General features: G+C 33.6%; 1 protein-coding gene across 1 annotated transcript in view; it reads left to right on the forward strand.

The window, feature by feature from the left end:
* The window catches only part of LOC132736824 (uncharacterized), a 71,067-nt gene that overhangs the window by 26,618 nt on the left and 24,588 nt on the right, over positions 1-19,861 (forward strand). Inside the window, exons 18-34 of the mRNA XM_060724039.1 lie at positions 779-978; positions 1,319-1,443; positions 2,337-2,453; positions 3,653-3,793; positions 4,236-4,401; positions 5,960-6,202; positions 6,872-7,197; positions 8,450-8,587; positions 8,895-8,990; positions 9,587-9,799; positions 10,499-10,781; positions 12,558-12,636; positions 13,364-13,460; positions 13,740-13,916; positions 15,098-15,259; positions 17,732-17,893; positions 18,875-19,042. Of these exons, the coding sequence (XP_060580022.1) occupies positions 779-978; positions 1,319-1,443; positions 2,337-2,453; positions 3,653-3,793; positions 4,236-4,401; positions 5,960-6,202; positions 6,872-7,197; positions 8,450-8,587; positions 8,895-8,990; positions 9,587-9,799; positions 10,499-10,781; positions 12,558-12,636; positions 13,364-13,460; positions 13,740-13,916; positions 15,098-15,259; positions 17,732-17,893; positions 18,875-19,042 (2,893 nt within the window). The remainder of the gene's footprint in view (positions 1-778; positions 979-1,318; positions 1,444-2,336; positions 2,454-3,652; positions 3,794-4,235; positions 4,402-5,959; positions 6,203-6,871; positions 7,198-8,449; positions 8,588-8,894; positions 8,991-9,586; positions 9,800-10,498; positions 10,782-12,557; positions 12,637-13,363; positions 13,461-13,739; positions 13,917-15,097; positions 15,260-17,731; positions 17,894-18,874; positions 19,043-19,861) is intronic.

A 19,861-nucleotide genomic window follows, 5' to 3' on the forward strand; every position in this document is an offset into this window, starting at 1 on the left:
AATGCGCGCAGCAATGACGTCATTTAAAGCATGCGACTTGTTTTACATGGGAGGTGGGGGGGGGGCTGTAGGACAGGGTTTTCTTGCACTGGTGTAAACAGTAGATAATCCTGTCTGATATACAAGAATTTTGATATAAACAATAAGATATAAGGTTAAGAAGTGGGATATAGATATAAACAATTAGATATAAGGTTAAGAAGTGGGATATAGATACAAAGAATTAGATATAAGGTTAAGAAGTGGGATATAGATATAAACAATTAGATATACAATGTAAGGTTAAGAAGTGGGATATAGATATAAACAATTACATATAAGGTTAAGAAGTGGGATATAGATACAAACAATTAGATATAAGGTTAAGAAGTGGGATATAGATACAAACAATTAGATATAAGGTTAAGAAGTGGGATATAGATACAAACAATTAGATATAAGGTTAAGAAGTGGGATACAGATACAAACAATTAGATATAAGATTTAGAAGTGGGATATAGATATAAACTATAAGATAAAGATTTAGAAGTGGGATATAGATTATCGATATAAACAATAAGATATAAGGTTAAGAAGTGGGATATAGATATAAACAAGATGATATAAGATTTAGATGTGAGATACAGATATAAACAAGAAGATTTAAAAGTGTGATATTCAAGATACAGAAATAAGATATATAGATTTAGACAAAAGTCAGTGAAGTACCAAAATCTGGAGTATCTTAATACTTATAAAATGTGGAATTTTTATTGCTGTTTTTTTTTTTCCGCTTCAGATTGAAATAGATTATTGCGAAAGTGATCCATGTCAGCATGGTGGTACCTGTAATGGTAGAATTGGTGGTTACACATGTGCTTGCATTAATGGTTGGCAAGGAATAAACTGTGAGACCGCAGTGAAAAAGTGCAATGACCAAGTGACGGGAGGAAGATGTCAGGGAACCTGTTATAACATCTTTAATGACTATAGCTGCAAGTAAGTTAAAATTCTAAATTGTCATAATTGATTTCATATTTAATCCCCAATATTTCTTTATCAGTTCTATATATTTTTGTTAATATTTTTTTGGTCTTTTTATATTATTCTGGATGTAAATGATGAACATTAATACAGAAATTAATAAACTTGGAAAGAAGCCAAATTGTAAATTTTGACACTACTTTGAAAATGGCACAACTTCTAGTCTTCGGGAATGGGTCCATTTACAGAAAAAAAGGACAAAAAACAACAATAAGACACTTTTGAAGGCCTGTTTAAGAGATTATTATTTCTAAAATCAAATGGTCAATTACTCTTTATTTTTGCTGTTAACCAGATGTGATGCCAACAGATTTGGGTCAAATTGTGAAAATGTTCGAAGTCCATGCCGGGACTACAACAAGTGTCAAAATGGTGGCCAGTGCTCTTATGATACCTCTATGATGTGTAGATGCCCAACTAGTAAGTTTTGTTTTATACAATGGACCATTTGTTATTGCTTAATTTTAGTCAATGTTTAAGTTCAGTTTTTGTAAGCAAATATGTACAATATGTCAGTATGCTTTTTGAGTATTCAGGCATACAATTAAATACAGCAACTTTTGTTTAAATAAAATATGTTTTGCAATTGACATTTGAAATATTTTATAATTTTATATCAAGAAAAACCATAATTTTTTATAAATGGCAAGTGAGTAATTTTTGGTAACAGTGATAAGATACCAAAGATTTAGAATTTTTTTGTGAGAAATAAAATTGATAACATTTCTAAGGCATAATGGGCCTTTAATACTTGAGATATAAATTCAACATAAGATAGTTTATAGCAGCCATTAAAATTAGGATTATAATGTAGAGGCAAGTTTCTCTAGTTTCTAAGTGAATGTCATTGTAAATTAGAAATACTAATTGGTCAAGGAGAAAAAATCAACTGTTTCTTGCTTCTTTGGACTACTTTTTATTTTGAACATTGTTATATAATATGATTTTTTAAAAGGTATATTATTCCTCAGAAACAAATAAATGTTTCTTTCTTTAGAAAGAATAAACATGTGGTTTATAAGTTAAAAATCATGATGATTATCACTTGGAAGATAGTAGCATTGAATGTAAAATGATTGTTAATAAAATTAGCAAAATGTAAACAAAGTAGTATTTTGACTTCCATACAAAATAGTCAATCACTATAATGGTTTAAATTGCTGGAAAGCAATAGAAGCAGAAGTTGGTATAGGGTGAAAATTGGCCAATGAATAATCCTTTTTTGAAAATATATCAAAATCTTTTGAGAAATGTCAATAATTTTCTGAGGAATAATGGGCCTTTAAAAATCTAATTATTCTTCATTTTTTCAGAATACACTGAAGACGGTTGCCAAACCCTCGTTGATTACTGTGGAATGACAAACCCATGTAAGAATGATGCCATGTGTTCTGTGACAAATACAGGATACACATGTACATGTAAAGACGGTGAGTCATACGATGTTTTCTTAAATGATCCACTACATTATGTGTTCCTCTGAAGGAAAAAAAAATCAGTCTGGGTAGAATTATTTCCCTTGATCAGAAAATATGTGTAATTCAAACTGAGGCAGATAAGGTTTTGTCTGAAATTTTAAACCCAGGAAGTTAGTGAAGTTCATTATTTTTGTGATATGCAAACTAAAAATAATATTAAGATTTTGCTCTACAAATAGATCTACAATAAGTTAGATCCACGATATTGAAAATATTAATATTGTGTACTTTTCTTAAACATTATTTTCAAATGTCCCATGCACCTCTTTTTAAAATAACCAACATTTTTTTCTAAGTTTTTAAAAAAGGGAGCTCACTAAGATGACAATTTTAAAATCTATGGTTAATGCTGCTTTTTATTGGAAAATTTTTAAAAGTTTAATTGTCTGTTACAAGCGAATGTATCATAATTTATATAGGGATTTTTTAAATTTAATCATACATTGTATTTGCTTTTGAAGAAATTTTGTTATCAGGAAAAAAATTTTGGGGAGAGAATGAAAAGGAAAGTCTTAAAATTGTTATGTATATTATTACAAAGTGTATTAGAAGAAACCATAACCATTAGGCTAGCTCAATAGTTAGAGTGTCAGACTTTGAATCGGGCGACCCTGATTTGAGTCCCAGATGGTGCAAGTCATTTTTGTTGTGATTGAATCATTTGCTTTATACCTTTGCTCTGGCATGTTCAGAAGTTATCAGTTCCTTGAGAAAGTGGAGGCAACTAGTACTGGTAAACTGGTTGCCAACATGCCCAGGAATGATGTTGTAGCTAAACTGTGCTCTGGTAAATTCAAAGTGGCTTAGTGCCGTGATACCAAGGGTAAACTACCAATAAAATACAACACCACTACTACTAGTAGAAACCATTATAACAATTACATGAATTTACATTAATGAGCCGTGTCACGACAAAACCAACATAATGCGTTTGCAACCAGCATGGATCCAGATCAGCCTGCGCATCCACACAGTCTGACCAGGATCCATGCTGTTCGCTATCAGTTTTTTTACTTGTTATAGGGTCTGTAAGCGAACAGCATGGATCCTGTTCAGCCTGCGCGGATGCGCAGGCTGGTCTTGATCCATGCTGGTCGCAAACCCATTATGTTGGTTTTGTTGTGACACGGCTCATTTATCTCTTGTTCCAGGCTATGAGGGAACTAACTGTGAAAATGAGGTAAATGACTGCCCTGCTGTAACATGCCCTAACGGCGGCACTTGTTTTGATGGAGTTAATACCTACTACTGCCGATGCCCACTACGAAAAACTGGTACCAATTGTCTAAAAGGTATGTCCAAATAAAGTGTTTTGTTTTTGCACTTATTATTGTCAATTATTCTTGTTCATTATTCAAGAAAACATGTACAAGAATTTTTCCTGCAGGAACCTGTGTGACCAAATTCAATGTAAATAATAACATAAATGGTATAAATATGAATATTGTTATAAACAGGGTAAAATGTTTTGGAACAAAATATACAAACAGATTTCTTTCATAATTGTTTTTTGAAGTTTTCCTTTTCAAAATTCAAACAATAATTGTGTGACCTACAGCCGAGCAATATATAGCTTTATACACTTAAAAAATGTCAAACTGTATTTTGAATAAAATAGGTGTGTTCTTGAACCTGGTGTTTGAACTGCTATCAAAGATTTGTGTTCCTAATTATACACAGTAAAGCGTTAGATCAGTTATTATTTTGTCATTATTATTTTTCTTTTATTCATAGATGTTGACGTTAACTACGACCTGTCTTTCTATCATCCTCGAGGGTATGGCTTTGCATGGATTCCATATTATATCCAAGTTACCAATGTGAACTATATCTCAGTAACACTATGGGTGAGATATTCCACAAGTGGAGACACAGGGGTGTACATGACACAGTTTGTCGGGTATGGTTTTGCTTTTACTTTTAGAACTAAAGTGATTGTCGGGTATGGTTTTGCTTTTACTTTTAGAACTAAAGTGATGGTGGCAGTAAAACATCATGATTATTATGATATTTGAGTTTTCAATCAGGTTTTCAAATTAAAAATGTTACAGTTTATAATTTTTCATCAATAAAGGGAGAAAATGTGTAAGTGGGTTAGTAGAGTTGCCAAACATTATTCAGATGGCCATGAATTCTAGTCATGGTCAGGCTGCAAATTTTTCTCACCCTGTGATAAAGAGACCTCCAACCTGATGTTTTGTGAATGTTGACGTACAGCCAGACATGTCTTTTAACTCATACATTTTTTTATAAATTACAACCAAACTCACAGAGTTTGTCATTAAGTGGTATGGTGTATGTAGTCAGGGCTTTTGTGTTTTTTCCTATTTTTAGGTCCCTATTTGAAAAATAGAGAGAGCTTTTGTACTCACCTAAAGGTTGTCGTCGGAATCACACTTTTGTTAAGTTTTTGTGTGAAAGTTGGTATTTCAGAAACAACTAATCTGAATAGGTTGAAACTTCACACACTTCTTTGAGAGAATAATAGGAGGTTACTTACAAAGGCCCATAACTCATTTATGGATTTTGACAGAATTCTTGGTGTTTTTAACTTAGAATTTTCTTCATTATCTTGGCACATGATTTTCTATGAAGCATTAAGTATAGTTGAGCATGCTGTCCTACTGACAGCTTGTGTTTGCCAAATTCTGGCCTATGTTGTTGCTTTTTTTTTCACAGTCACAGCAAACCTGGTTTTACGACAATTTCATGTCACTTTTTTAAGTTGTCAGACCATGTGATTATTAGCACGGATTGTACATAACAAGTACGTCAATTATGACTATAATTAGCATCGAAACAATTTACCATGGATACTGGCATATACTTTATTCTAACACTTGTACTGACTGTGTACATAACTTCAGAAGCATTCATTTGATAATCAAAAATCATGTGTGATAATTAGCTGGTCTCTTATGCTAAAATAAACTAGGGCTTTGTCAAAATCGGCCTATTCAGTGGTATATCAAAACTATCAACATGAAACTACAACACTCGATTATTAGGACAGAGATCGGTTGTAAGACAAGGATTATTATCCTGAAAGCAATATTTCTAAGAGTTATGCCCCTTTTTAACTTAGAATATTTATTAAAATTTGTTATTAACAGACTAGCGTTAATGCCCCATGTGATACTTTTATTATCAGTTTATTGCTTTGGAATACAGCTTACAAATAATAATGAGCACAGGAGGCGCACAGGAGTCAATGGCGGCGCAAGTTTTGATACAATCACCTTATTTCCTAACATTTGTTTTCTGTTTCCTTTGTTATTGTTATTTTATAAGGGAAAGTAGATAAGGGTAAGTAATGGGGTAAAGATCTAAGATATTCACAGCCCTGTTTACACGTCAGTAAGCATGGAAAAGTGTTTAATTGAAGTTGAAAGAACTTTTTTTGGCACTGACAAGATTTCTGACATATCGTTCAAAATGAATTTTTATATTTTCAACAGAGATCGTTTTGAAGATGCAGATAGATTTATGGAATTTGAGGAGAGGGGTGTAAAGATTTATATTAATCAACCCAATTCTGATCATGTACTGTTACAATACGGTCGTGCAGCCGTAGTCAATGACGGAAACTGGCATTTAGTGGCGTTAACATGCGACATGATCAAAGGTGTAGCAAGTCTGTATCTCGACACTATACCACATGATTCAGTGACTGATCAAGGACTGGTCATGCCAGATGTTAGGTAATAAAACTGAAAAATGATGAGTGTTTTTAACCAGATTGTAAAACTAACTTTGTTAATTTAGGAAATAGGATGTTTGTTTGTTTGTTTGGGTTTTATGTCACATCGACACAGTATAGGTCATCACGAATGTAACATGACTTCAATACTTTTGATAATTCAATTGGTTTCTGTGATATCATCACATTCTCCATGATTAAAATTACATACCTAGTATACCCTTAAAGGGTATAAAATGTGCGGTACTTTAAGAAAACAACGTTACTAAAAATACATTAAAAGTTTACATGTTTCCAATCATTTGTTGTTTGTATTTCAAGTTAACATGCATTTGAGGGGGGGGGGGGGGTGTTGGTTGTGAAAAAAAGTCATTAAGTAGACTTATTCAATACCATAAATAAAATAAATTCTCATTGCTGAATTTAGCAGATTTGTCTCTGCTAGTAGCAGATTGGTGTGATGTATCTGTTAGTGTATAACTATTAAGATTACATAATGTCTGTAGGTAAACTGTATAATGTTTCCAATTAAAGCTCCCCTCCCCTTTCTGATATTAGTGCCCCCTACAAATGTTGCAGATGAAATTTCTTGACTACCATGTAAGTGAATATTTGGCAATTACCGTAAACTTCTGTTAGGAATAATACTAATTATTATATAAATATATAGTTTCAGACATTGGATTGTGCTGGGATGTGAATTTGACAATGATGAAAGGAGATGTACTGAAAATGGCAAAGGTTTCCGTGGTTACATCAGCCAGGTTAACTGGTACACACGAATGCTGTCTTTCGAAGGCCCGGGTGATGGCAGTGTAGGGGACATACCTACGATTTTCATCAATCCACGATACGTGTTTGGAGATTTGAATTACCTCCTCCTTGCATGGAACGAGTATGTGTATGAAAATGGCGTGGGGAAGATGACACCTTCTGAGGCTAATGGTCAACCTTGTAATGTTCTGAACAGAAACCCAGCCTGTAGTTCCTACAGAGGTAAATTTAAAAAGCATAGTGAAGGTCTTATGGTTAAATAGTAAGTCAAGGGATCTTAGGTTTGAGCATCACTTGGGTCACGATCATGATTCATACATCATATGACATTAGTTCTGGTTAGTTTCAAGAAGCAGACGTAAGAGTAGAACAAAAAAGCAATCTGTACAAAAGTTTAGTGTGATTAACGTTTTAAATCTTTGAGGTCTAGCTCCCATGTTTAGAAGTTATCCAACTAGCATAAACCTTGTGGCTCTTGCTGGTGCTTAGTGTAATACATCGATTGGCACTTTAGGTTTTCCAATCACACTTAACTCTTTACCTCCTGAATCTGCCCGGTTTTCAATTTAGGGCAGTCTATTTGAATTTTAAGGGATATCCATTTTCAAATTACACTTAGCTTGCCTTGATATCTACTATAATTGCTTAATTGGTTGTTTTCCGTCACCTACATTAAATATTTTGATACAATGCAATACAAATATCTTTTAATCTTTTGTAATGAATTCAATGACACATGATTAAGTAACGGAAATTAATGGAAACTGTGAGTGAATTCGGATAATCGCTGAATCGGATAAGAGTAAACATCAATTGACAAATGCTGGTACAAATATTTAATCATGTCTCAGCCTCCTGTTTAACATTTTAACATCTTAGGTTAACTTGAGGACAAAACATTTTTACATAATTATTTATGTTTATTTATTTTTGTATTCACATGTATTAAAATGAACAATAAGATATTGCAAAAATAAAATATGTATATATTGCAATTTCAAATGCATTCCTGTTTTCTTTCCTTGAACTATTCTGCCAATCACATGAACAAACATGTAAAAAGCCTTCTAATCCGGAAACCTTTCAAATCCGAACTTTTCTTCTGGTCCAGACGTGTTCGGATTAGACAGGTTCCACTGTAATTGTAAATGGACTCTTCCACAATAAAAGCAAGACATGTCTATTATACAAAGTAAGGGGGTCAAAGATTTTGGAGAATGAAATGGCTCCTTTGTTGTAAAAAACAGAGTGAAAAACTAATTTTATCATATTGTTTTTTAGCCCACCTATTTCAGTATATTTGTGAAGTTGATTTATTTTTATATTGAATGTACACATATTTTAATTTATCAAAGCAAAAATGTTTGTATTTTTTAGTATAACACATGCAACATATCTTGTGTTTCTAAGGCTTGCATTGCCATTAATGATTTAAATTGTTTTGTTTGACTTAAGATTCCTGTTCATATTTTAGCAACCTCACAACATCCCTTGGTCATCAGCTGTCCTGGAGACAAGGTCATTTATTCTGAGGATCGAATTACTACAGTTACCTGGGATGAACCAGAATTTAGTAGCGATGTCAGTGTAACCAGGCCAAGTCGTCCCCCAGGTCAGTATCACTTAATAGCTCCTCCGATGACCACAAAAGATACTGATACAGACTACATGTATTTTGGAACTTTTGATACAATTTATATAATATTTTTTTGTACACCTGTTCTAATGTGTAAGCTGAAATTTATTAACTAATTATGGTAATGTCTTATTTAAGTTTATGAGGTCTATTATTTTCTTCTTCTTTTGTTATTGCAAGTATACTCCTTGCGGAGTGATGCAATTACTTGAGATGATGATGATGATGAAGGACATAGTTTTTTTTCTATTTTGACAAAATATAATTTTTCTTTCATTTACAGGAAGTTCATTTACGTGGGGAATCTACAGAAACACCTACATAGGGATAGATGGTGCCAACAATAAAGCCTACTGTCATTTTACAGTTTATGTGAATGGTGAGAGCTTATGTTTTGTTATATTATGCTCAAATTTGATATTTGAAATTACTGATTGTTACAATACAGTCTCTTTTTATTTGTAAAAAAACCTTGTTCGAGTACACACAGAAAAGATATTGCTGCGCCAAATTCCACACACTCTAGGTTTACACAGTGTCTTAAAAAAAAATGGCTAGCTAATGGAAGGTCAGTGGGTTTACTCAGGCACCCCCTCATGCCTCTTATATTTTGTACGAGCACCTGGTAGTATAAATTTGTTGATTTGCTGAACAGAAGCAGATAAGAAAATCAACAGACTTGTAAACAGGATATTGGTACACAGCTGTTAGTGGAATAGTTCAAGTACTTGTCAGTCTTGTGTCATTGTAACGTGACTTGGTGGATATTGTGTACGGAACATTATTTCAGAAAGGCGACACAACTCAGATGATTATCAGATGGTAATGATTTGTATGGAATAACTGATAGGAATTACAATACACATGTAAATAATGTACAAATAATTGAAAAAAATTTGTTTTTTTTTGTACCTTTTATCTACTTTTTATTTGCATATAGTACATGTGAAATATGGTGTTATGTTTATATTCTAGCTGGGCGATGTGATGCTAATCCTGACCCAAGAGGCGGTACGCAGGTGTGCAATACAGTGGATGGCCGCAGAAACTGCATGATATCTTGCAATAATCCGAACACAGTAACTTACGGAATTGATCGTGCTCATCCAGATCTGTTCACCTGCGGACCAACCGGTTTTTGGAATGCAGATAAACCATTTAGACGTTTTAGATATCCATCATGTGGACGTATGTATTGATGATTACAACGTTCTTTACCAATTTAATATGTTTTCAGTACTTTTTCATGTCTAGTTAAAAATTATTATCACATGCAGAAGTTTAAAGATAGAATAGGACATTCTGATTGGTATAAAACCCAATAAAAAATAAAAGAAATCATTAAGTTGAAAAGTTATTATTTGCTCAGTAATGTTAAATACTAGCAAATTATATTATATCATATTTCATACCTTACATGTATTATTACATGTATTATCATCATATGGGCTGTTGCGTTAGTTATAAGCTACAACAAGATATAAGCATAATTGAAATAGATAAACTTACACATTTAGCTTAGTCCAACTAATTGTACTACGCAATGAGATATTGTGCTATTTTATGTATGGGCAATATCTCTCCTCTACAAAGTGGTGAGAGTCTGACCCAGAACATACATATCTCAAAATCTAGCTTTTGCGAGTCAATACATTTTGACTACATTTATCGTAAATCATTTCCAAATGCCAAAAATAGTGACAGTAGAAAGTTTATCCAGTCATATTCTGCTGCAGAATTATCTTTTTATTATCATTTAAAAGGGTTTATTACCATATGTAGGTCAGCATTAGTGCTGTTTATTTATGCCAAAGTTTCATTAACTTTTAATCATTTTTCCTAAAAATCAAGATTTTATTCATGTATAAATTCTATATTCGATTCCAGTTATCAAACCGATACCAAAGGTGCAAGCATATATTCGTGTTAACTACAGAATATTGACTGCTGCGTGTGATGCAGCCCAGACGAATATACGAGTTCGCACATACGAGGAATTCCGTAAAATGAAGGATCTATTCACTGGCCAGTTTTGTCAGCAGGCAGACTGTACGGATATTACTGTATTAACTACTTGTCAGACAATAAATTCGGGGAAACGTAGAAAGCGGCAGACGTCGTCTTTATCTAACTTCCTGTTAGAGATCACTCTCCCGTTAATTGATTCAAGGTAAGAAAATCATGATAAAATTGTTACTGATCCGCAGATTTTTATCATATGAAATGTGTGTTAGCCGATTTTTATCATATCATATGTGTGTTAGCCAATTTTTGTGCCCCCACTTTAGTGGCGGGCATTTAGATTTACCCTTGTCCGTCCTTCTGTCCATCCGTTCTCTTTTGCTTTTGTGTCGTACGTAACTCAAAAATTGTTTGACCTAGAGTCATGAAACTTAACAGGAATGTTGATCAGCATGTGCAGTTGTGCACCTGGGTATTTTCGTGTGGATTTATTTAGTAATTTTAGAGTTATTGTCCTTGACTTAGAAAATTTTTGCAATTTTCAACTTGTGTCGCATGTAACTCAAAAAGGATTTGACATAGAGTCATTAAACCTTACGGGAAGGTTGCTCAGCATATGTAGTTGTGCACCTGGGGTTTCACTTGTGGATTTATCCAGTATTTGTAGACTTATTTCCCTTGACTTAGTAAAAACCTTTTCATTATGTTGTTACTTGTTCCTTGAGTGCTTGAGTTAGAATCAACCAACTTTACAGGAATAATGATCAACATCACTAAATTACAGTAATAATGATTCACATCACTGTGAAGCTATGCACCTGGGACTTTGCATGTGGATTTTTTTTCAGTTTTGTTAGTGTAATTGCCCTTGACTTACAGTAGTATAAATTTGCAATTTTCATGCATAGCTCAAAAAGTATTTCACTTGTAGGCTTGAAAGTTTACAAGAATGTTGGTTAGTATGTGTACTTATGCACCTTGGGGTTTGCTTGTGGATTTATTCATTATTTGTAAAGTTCTTGCCCTTTACTTAGTAAAAGATTTTTAGTTTTCAAAAAATATTTGACCTAGGGTCATCAGATTGACAGAATAGTGGTGCAGTGGGGGCACCCGTGTCCTATGGACACATTTCTAGTTATCATTATGAAATGTGTTTTAGCTGATTTTTATCATATTAGATGTGTGTTGGCAGATTTTTATCATATTAGATGTGTGTTGGCAGATTTTTATCATATTAAATGTGTGTTGGCAGGTTTTTATCGTATGAAATGTGTGTTCCTAAAGGAACTTTCTAAATATACTGCTTTGGCATGTCAATATGTTTTGCCTACAATTTGACCTTAAATCTCAATTTATTTACAATTTATATACATGTACAAGCTTCATAAATTGTAAAGATATAATTATGTCATTGCTTCATTTCACATGCTTGCAAAGGGGTTATCTGTGAGGGTTGCTTTATATATTGCATCAACATGATTATAGGCTTCCCAGGTTAAAAGGTGTTACATACCAAATTTTACTTAGAGTTTTATGGACTTTATTTAGGTTAATTTCTCAAAAACTATAGAAGATATTCAAACTCTAATAAGCATGCAGTTCTTGTTCACTATTTAAAGTGGAACTTGTTTCTAAATGACAGATAGCCCTTCACTTTATTCATGCAGAAATGGGTTCCTGCAAAGTCCGGATAATTACTCTGTCATATAAATTACAAAAAGATCTATGTGTTATAAATGCCCTAAAGAAGGTATAAGAATATGGCGAATAAGAATATATATACGGCAGTCCAGGGCGAAAAGAAATATATATACGGCAATCGAAGGTGTATAGAAGTGTATTTATATGGCAATCGAGAGATTTATTCAAAAGCTTGGAGTTATTGCTTAGAAATGCTGTTTTTCATTTTTGGGAAGAGCTTTGAACTTCATTTATGCTTTAAATTTTCGTTTTAATGTTACAAATCATTTTATATTATTTTCAGAGTTAACTTCGATGGTGAAACTATTTCTTCCCAAGAGTTCTTGACCTACTTTATCCTTGGGGCTGGAGTTCTGAACTTTGTAAGTATTGATGCAAATTTTAAACCTTACCATGCTAAATATTTTAGATGAACTTGTCAAATCACATTAAGATTAAGTTACGATTTTAAGCATACATGTATGTCAGACACTATATCAGAAATTTACAATACTCTAATAATTGTACATTTGTATTTTGGTATAATGTTGATGATAAGAAATAAATTGTTTTTTTTGTGTTATTTTTGTAGGTCAAAGTTATTGAATGTCATAATATTTTCATCTGCTTATACTTTTACTTAACCACTTGCCCCTCTCCACTTTGGGTTCAAATCCTGCCAAGGACTTTGGGTTGTTTCATGTGAGGCAGCTATCTAGTCAGCTTATAGAACATTGATGATTCTAACTAGGTGCCTGCAGGTTCATGTGTTAAAAAAATTGCACCAAGGACTTTCTTCACTAGTAAAGCTGGAGATGTATCATATGACCTTTACAGTATTGTTGCCATGGAAAACTCAACAAACAAAATTGGTGTTTCCAAAGTTAATAAAAATTGTTCATTTGCTTATAATTTTGTAGGTCAAGGTCATAGATCCTTGTCTTTTTCTTGTAAATCATACATGATTAGTAATTTTAAGCAATGTGTACTTTGAAGTTATACATGTATATGAATTAACCCACTAACATCCCAATAATAGTCCGAATATGTGTGTTGCTTTTTTTTTTTTAAATCTTTGAATTCTAGTTTTGTATTTTTTGCTACTTTCAGGACACAATCCCAAATTTGAATTTCCTGAAAGAGAATTTTGAGATAGTTATGACAGAGAAATGCCCAGCTGGTGAAGTTCTCAGAGATGGACAGTGTAGTAAGTAAAAAGAAAACATTTTTTTATTCCGGTTTTCAATGCAAATGTATTTTTATCCTGCATCGGAAATATCATGTAAAGTAGTTTTTTCAACTCGAGTGTTGACTGCAAAACTACAGTGACTTATAAAGAAAGACTTGCAACAGTTTTGGGATCAGCCCTCAAATTATAAAAATTGATGACAATAGCTGTAAAAATATTTCATCCTAAATGTGTAATACAACAAATCATAGAGCATGCATTTCAGAGTTTAAATTGTAACTTGTTACAACATTTCAGTTGAGTGTGGACCAGGTAACTATTTCCGGTACACGGACAGCACCAACACAACTGCTATCTGCGACGACTGCCCACTTGGATCTTATCAAGACTTAAGTGGCGCGTCAAGCTGTAAACAGTGTACAACTGGACTCACAACTGAACTGAGTGGAGAATTTTCATCATCGAGCTGCAAAAGTATGTGACTATATATAAATTTTGGATTTTGTTGAAAATTGTTGGTCTTGAGTGTTTTAAATTCAGGCCTCGCAGAATTTTTCAAAATTTACTAGCCCTTCACAAAATATACTTGCCCTGCATTTTGACAGAAAAAATCATTAAAATCAAAAACTTCAATTATATGACTCAAATTTAATATCTACTGGTCTATTTCAGAAAAACTGGCTTTATTTAATTACATTTTGTTTATATTTTTCATAATTTTAATGTATAATCTTTGACATAGTCTGTATACTTATTTCATTCAAATTCTTACGGAGTCTGTATACTTATTTCAAATTCTAATGTAATCAGCGACAGAATCACCTTATGGCTAAGCTTAAAACTTTACAGAATGCAAATGTATAAAACATTAAAAATGTCGAATAATGCTGTTGTTACGGAAGGGGAATGCGTTAATCAATTCATCATACACATTTGGTAAAGTTTTATATTTAGCCATTAGGTCGATTTACGTTTTTCGTTAAACAGATATTACGAGTTTATTGTGAAGTTTAATGTAAACAAGATGAATATGGTAGTTATAATGAGGTTATTGCTTAACAGAGGGTCTTTCTACAGAGGTTGCACTGTGACTCTTGTTTCTGCTTTCCATAAAAAAAATTTAATACTGGTATAACTATTTTTTTCTTAGCAATTTTTTGGTGACTGGAATGTATTTATTTTAGTTGGAATTGCATATGAATCATGTTTATTACAATGATTTGAAGATCGATTTCAGATATTTAAGTTAAGCATTAAAACATTCATGCGGGACTGCATAGAAATGTAAAATATTGGTAAATTAGGCATACCATTTTGACTTATTTAGGGCTGTTTGACTAATTATTTTTGTAAAATGATACAAAAAGAGCTTGATTGTGAAAGGTGGATTATCGTGTCACAATGCATAGTTCTGATTGAAACAATGGACAGAAATCTGTATAAACTTTATGCCTAAATCTTGAAAAACAATATATATGTGACCAGGACCTCAAATCTCCCAATCTACCTGCTGTCTCTAAATATACTTTAAAATGTTGTTTTGTTGTTGTTGTTGTGTTTTCTCCTGTCTTTAATTTTTTGTTCTTTTTAAGAAGTTATAATGTTTTGAGTAAAATCTGACATTGATAAAGCATTTGTTTTGTTCTGTTTACAAGCATCTTGCCCAATTGGACAATACTTTGACAATGACAGGAACAATTGTCAGCTCTGCCCTATTGGCTACTACCAGGATGAAGTAGGTCAGTTCAGATGTAAAGGATGTAACGCTGGAGAGACGACAAAAGAAACTGGCGCAACTTCCAAACAACAATGTTCAGGTAAGTTATTAAACCCTTACCATCCTAAATATCTTAAGTGGACTTGCCCAACTTTCAGTTTGGACTAAACCATTTGTCATTTCTAGGGAAATTTTCAAAATATTAACAGAATGAATAGTGAACAGTGCAGACCATGGTCATACAGCTGGGATATGCCAGTTGATCTTGGTCTGTGTTCTAGGCTTTATGAGGGTCCATCCGCCCTTTCAGGCACCGAGAGTACGAGAGTATGGACTCCGTGATCTTGGCCTGCACTAGTACTATGTGTTAAAACTGTTGTGTCTGCAGGCTAAGGGTTATCCTCAATGTACTTTATACCGGGAGGGTACTTTGTACCCGGAATGTCCAGATATTCTCTTGTTTTTCCCCCCCGCATCAAAACCATTAGTATTCACTAACGATTTGGACCCAACATGACATTTTGAATGTGTGTGCAAATGCTTATCAAATGTTTACCCTTTTCATTACTGTGTAATAATTGATTAATATTGAATAAAACTTTACTGTTGTATCATTAGCAGTAATCGACCATTTACATATGTTTTTAACTTTTTACTGATTGTTTTAGAGTCATTCCCAGTGTTAAGTACATGAAAATAAGATGGCTGCCACTCATATGAGGTTATTTACAGAAATATCTTTTTAGTCCCCTACCGGTTTACCGGAGGGGACTTTAGGTTTACCCTCCGTCCGTCTGTCTGTCCGTCCGTCTGTCTGTCTGTCTGTCTGTCTGTCTGTCAGTCCGTCAGTCCACAAAACTGGATCCCGTGATAACTTGAAAAGTATAAAATATTTTTATGAAACTTGATATATGGATAGATGGCAGTATGGAGATTATGCACGTCTTTTTCATTTCTTCCTATGTTGAAAATTCTGGTTGCTATGGCAACAAATAGGCTGAAAATATGGCAAATTTTACACATAAACTGGATCCAGTGATAACGCAAAAAGTACTGGAAATATTTTTATGAAACTTGAAATATGGGTAGATGGCAGTCTGGAGATTATGCACGTCTTTTTCTTTTCTTCCTATGTTGAAAATTCTGTTTGCTATGGCAACAAATAGACTGAAAATATGGCAAATTTTACACATAAACTGGATCCAGTGTTAACGCAAAAGTAATAGAAATATTTTTATGAAACTTGTAATATGGGTAGATGGCAGTCTGGAGATTATGCACGTCTTTTTCTTTTCTTCCTATGTTGAAAATTCTGGTTGCTATGGCAACAAATAGACTGAAAATATGGAAAATTTTACACATAAACTGAATCCAGTGATAACTCAAAAAGTACTGGAAATATTTTTATGAAACTTGACATATATGGGTTGATGGCAGTCTGGAGATTATGCATGCCTTATCTTTTCTTCCTATTTTAAAAAAAATATTGGTTGCCTTGGCAACAAATAGGCTTAAAACATGGCAAATATAACAATTTTTGTGATTAAGTCAAAAAGAGCTGAAAATTTTTATGAAATTGCATCTTTAATTCAAGTTATCTCCTCTTTAAGAATTTTGCTTTTAAAAATGTTATATTTTGGTAACAGGGATGTTTCAAATATTAACTTTAGAGTGTCCTTCAGTCCGTCTGTGTATCTGTTCATAAAAACTGTTTCCTGTAATCACTCTTAAAGAACTTTTCCAACAAATTTACCTGAAATAGAGAAAAATAAATTGAAACATTAGTGAATGGCCAATGGCCCTTCAGAATGTTGATGGGGTTCTAACCGGTAGGGGATTGCTTGGAATACTATGATAATTGCTTGTTGATTTAGAGTTAAAATTTCTTTTGGAAAATCATTAATTTTGTTGAAAAATGGTAGTTTTAACTATTTTATCCTAGACTTTTTCAGTATTATATGATGGTGGGCCTGGTAAGGTTTACATTCCTGGTAGATAGTACAACCAGGATTATATATTTCAAGCTGCTAAAGTATTGCAGTTAACAGTCAAATTGCTATTTTATGATTTGGTCTGGTATACTTCAAAACAGGTGTTTAACCTTATTAAAATTTCATCATGTTACTTAGAAAAAAACCCAGAAAAAACAATTAAGCCGCGTCATGACAAAACCAACATACATGTAATGCGCTTGCGACCAGCATGCATCCAGACCAGTCTGCGCATCCGCGCTGATCAGGATCCATGCTGTTCGCTATCAGTTTCTCTAATTGCTATAGGGTTTGTAAGCGAACAGCATGGATCCTGATCAGATGTACTGTGCGGATGCGCAGGCAGGTCTGGATCCATGCTGGTCGCAAACCCATTATGTTGGTTTTGTCATTGACTTTTTAAAATATAGATCCAATGATTCTGAACCAGCGGTGAAGTGTTCCATTGATGTTATGATGCTATTTAGAGAAAGAGAGTATGATAAGCATATTTTATTACTTTGGATTAAGAAAAAAAAATTTGTCGTGTATCCATTGTACAAATACAAAAGAGGATTTCCGATTATGTATTATTTTTACAGTTTCATGTGAAAGTGGGTCAGAGTTGAATAACAATGGTGGGTGTGACCTTTGTGAGATAGGGCAATATAGAGATGCTGATCTAGGCCGAACATGTGTGGATTGTGGCAACGGATTCATAACGGCAACAAAAGGAGCAAAGAAGCTAGCTGACTGCAACATAGGTACAATTTCTATGATATTCCTCTGTAGTATATAATTGAGCCGCGTCATGACAAAACCAACATAATGGGTTTGCGTCCAGCATGGATCCAGACCAGCCTGCGCATCCGCGCAGTACATCTGATCAGGATCCATGCTGTTTGCTAATAAACCCTATATCAAGTAAAGAATCTTATAGCGAACATCATGGATCCTGATAAGACTGCACAGATGCGCAGGCTGGTCTGGATCCATGCTGTTCACAAACCCATTATGTTGGTTTTGTCGTGACACGGCTCATAAGAATTGGGAATAATGTTTTCAAGTCCATCAATCTTTCAATCTGGCCTGAGTGGTTTGTTTTAATGCAGATTGGTTCAGTGGTAAAAATAAATCATATTGAATGACAGTGTAGATTTCATACTAAATTCATTGAACTCGTTGAATAGAATCTTATTATCGGAGCATAATGTCTAGCATGTTAAAGGTCAGTTGTCTTAAAAGAAAATGTCTGAAACGGTTTTCAATGATATAGCATCTGTTGGAACTAAAAGGGATAAGCCTGTACCTCCTGTATAGAGCCTGTTCAACTTGCACATCTGTGCAGTCTGACCAGGCTCGATACTGTTGGCTGACTAGAGTCTAATTTGTATTTTGATGTATTTTGATATCCTTAAAACTGATAATGGACAGGCCCAATTTTGTTTGCTGGACAAGTCACTACAGGAACAGTAACAGGTTCGGGGATAAGACTTTAGTTCCAAAATAAGCTGGAAAGCATTGCCTATAGCATTGTCAATATGACATGACAACAGAACTGTACAATAAGCCACTGTTACAGATATCCTTGTTTAGCAAGACAGGCTATTATCAACCTCTTTGCACATTTTAAGAACAACTTAACACCTTCTTGCAATTTGTGGACACAATACCAACTATACAAAGAAGTTTTCTAGTATGATACAAATTATCACTTTAAATTGTATTTCTTACTTTTACAACAGCTGATTGCTCCGCTGGTAATTATAGAGATACAGATACAAATACATGTAAGCCTTGCCCTTTGAATACATACCAGGACAAGATACGGCAGACGACCTGTTTAAGCTGTGGTAATGAAGCAAATTGGAGAACAGCATCTACAGGATCTTCATTACAATCACAGTGCTTGTGTAAGAGAAAGATTATTAATATTCAGGAACTAGTCAAAACAATAACTTGCCAATCATGTCTTTGTAGTAGAAACTTGTTTTGCATGGCACTAAACGCTGTGCCTTTTTATCCAAACTTAATTTTATGGAATGATAAAATTCTATTTATTTTTATTTTGAAATCTCCTGAAAAAACTGCAGACAATTCCAAAGTAGGAGAAAAATTGAGATGAGTTCAAAAGTCAAAATTGAATTAGATACAAACACAGTACAGACCAAGTTTTGAAGTTAAAACAGAACAATTTTAAAGTCAAAACAAACTTTAAAGTCACTCGGCCTTTTCATTAGTTTTGGGGAAGGCACCGTAGCCCTTTTTGTGGGGAAAAAATGTGTGATTTTCACACATTTGGTGAAAATATGATATTTTCACACATTTGGGGGGAATATAATAATTTATTTTGCATATTTTCCTCCACACATTTAATGTTTACTATAGCATTAAGCTTTCTGTCCAACATAAGTTACAGGCATTTTTTTCCAGATCAATTTATTCCCACTTTATATTAACTCATATTCCCTAATTATAGAAAATCTACGTAGGTCATATGAGGGTTCTTTGTTTGATTCAGAGGGTACAATATTATCAGTTCCCACTGTATTACTGGCACTGTTGTGCTAGGCTGGCTATTTCAAACAGTTGGGCATGTTGTGCTACTTGGACACATGGGCTTGCTAGGGTTTACATGTCTTGGATTCTCTTGCACTTACAAGGGCATCAATTCCTCAAATTTTTAATAAACAATTACAAACGTATCTCAATTGTATTTTCTTCATGTTCTG

This window comes from Ruditapes philippinarum, unplaced genomic scaffold (assembly GCF_026571515.1).
Source record: "Ruditapes philippinarum isolate M1 unplaced genomic scaffold, ASM2657151v2 ctg3383_1_1_1_1, whole genome shotgun sequence".
Taxonomy (NCBI): domain Eukaryota; kingdom Metazoa; phylum Mollusca; class Bivalvia; order Venerida; family Veneridae; genus Ruditapes; species Ruditapes philippinarum.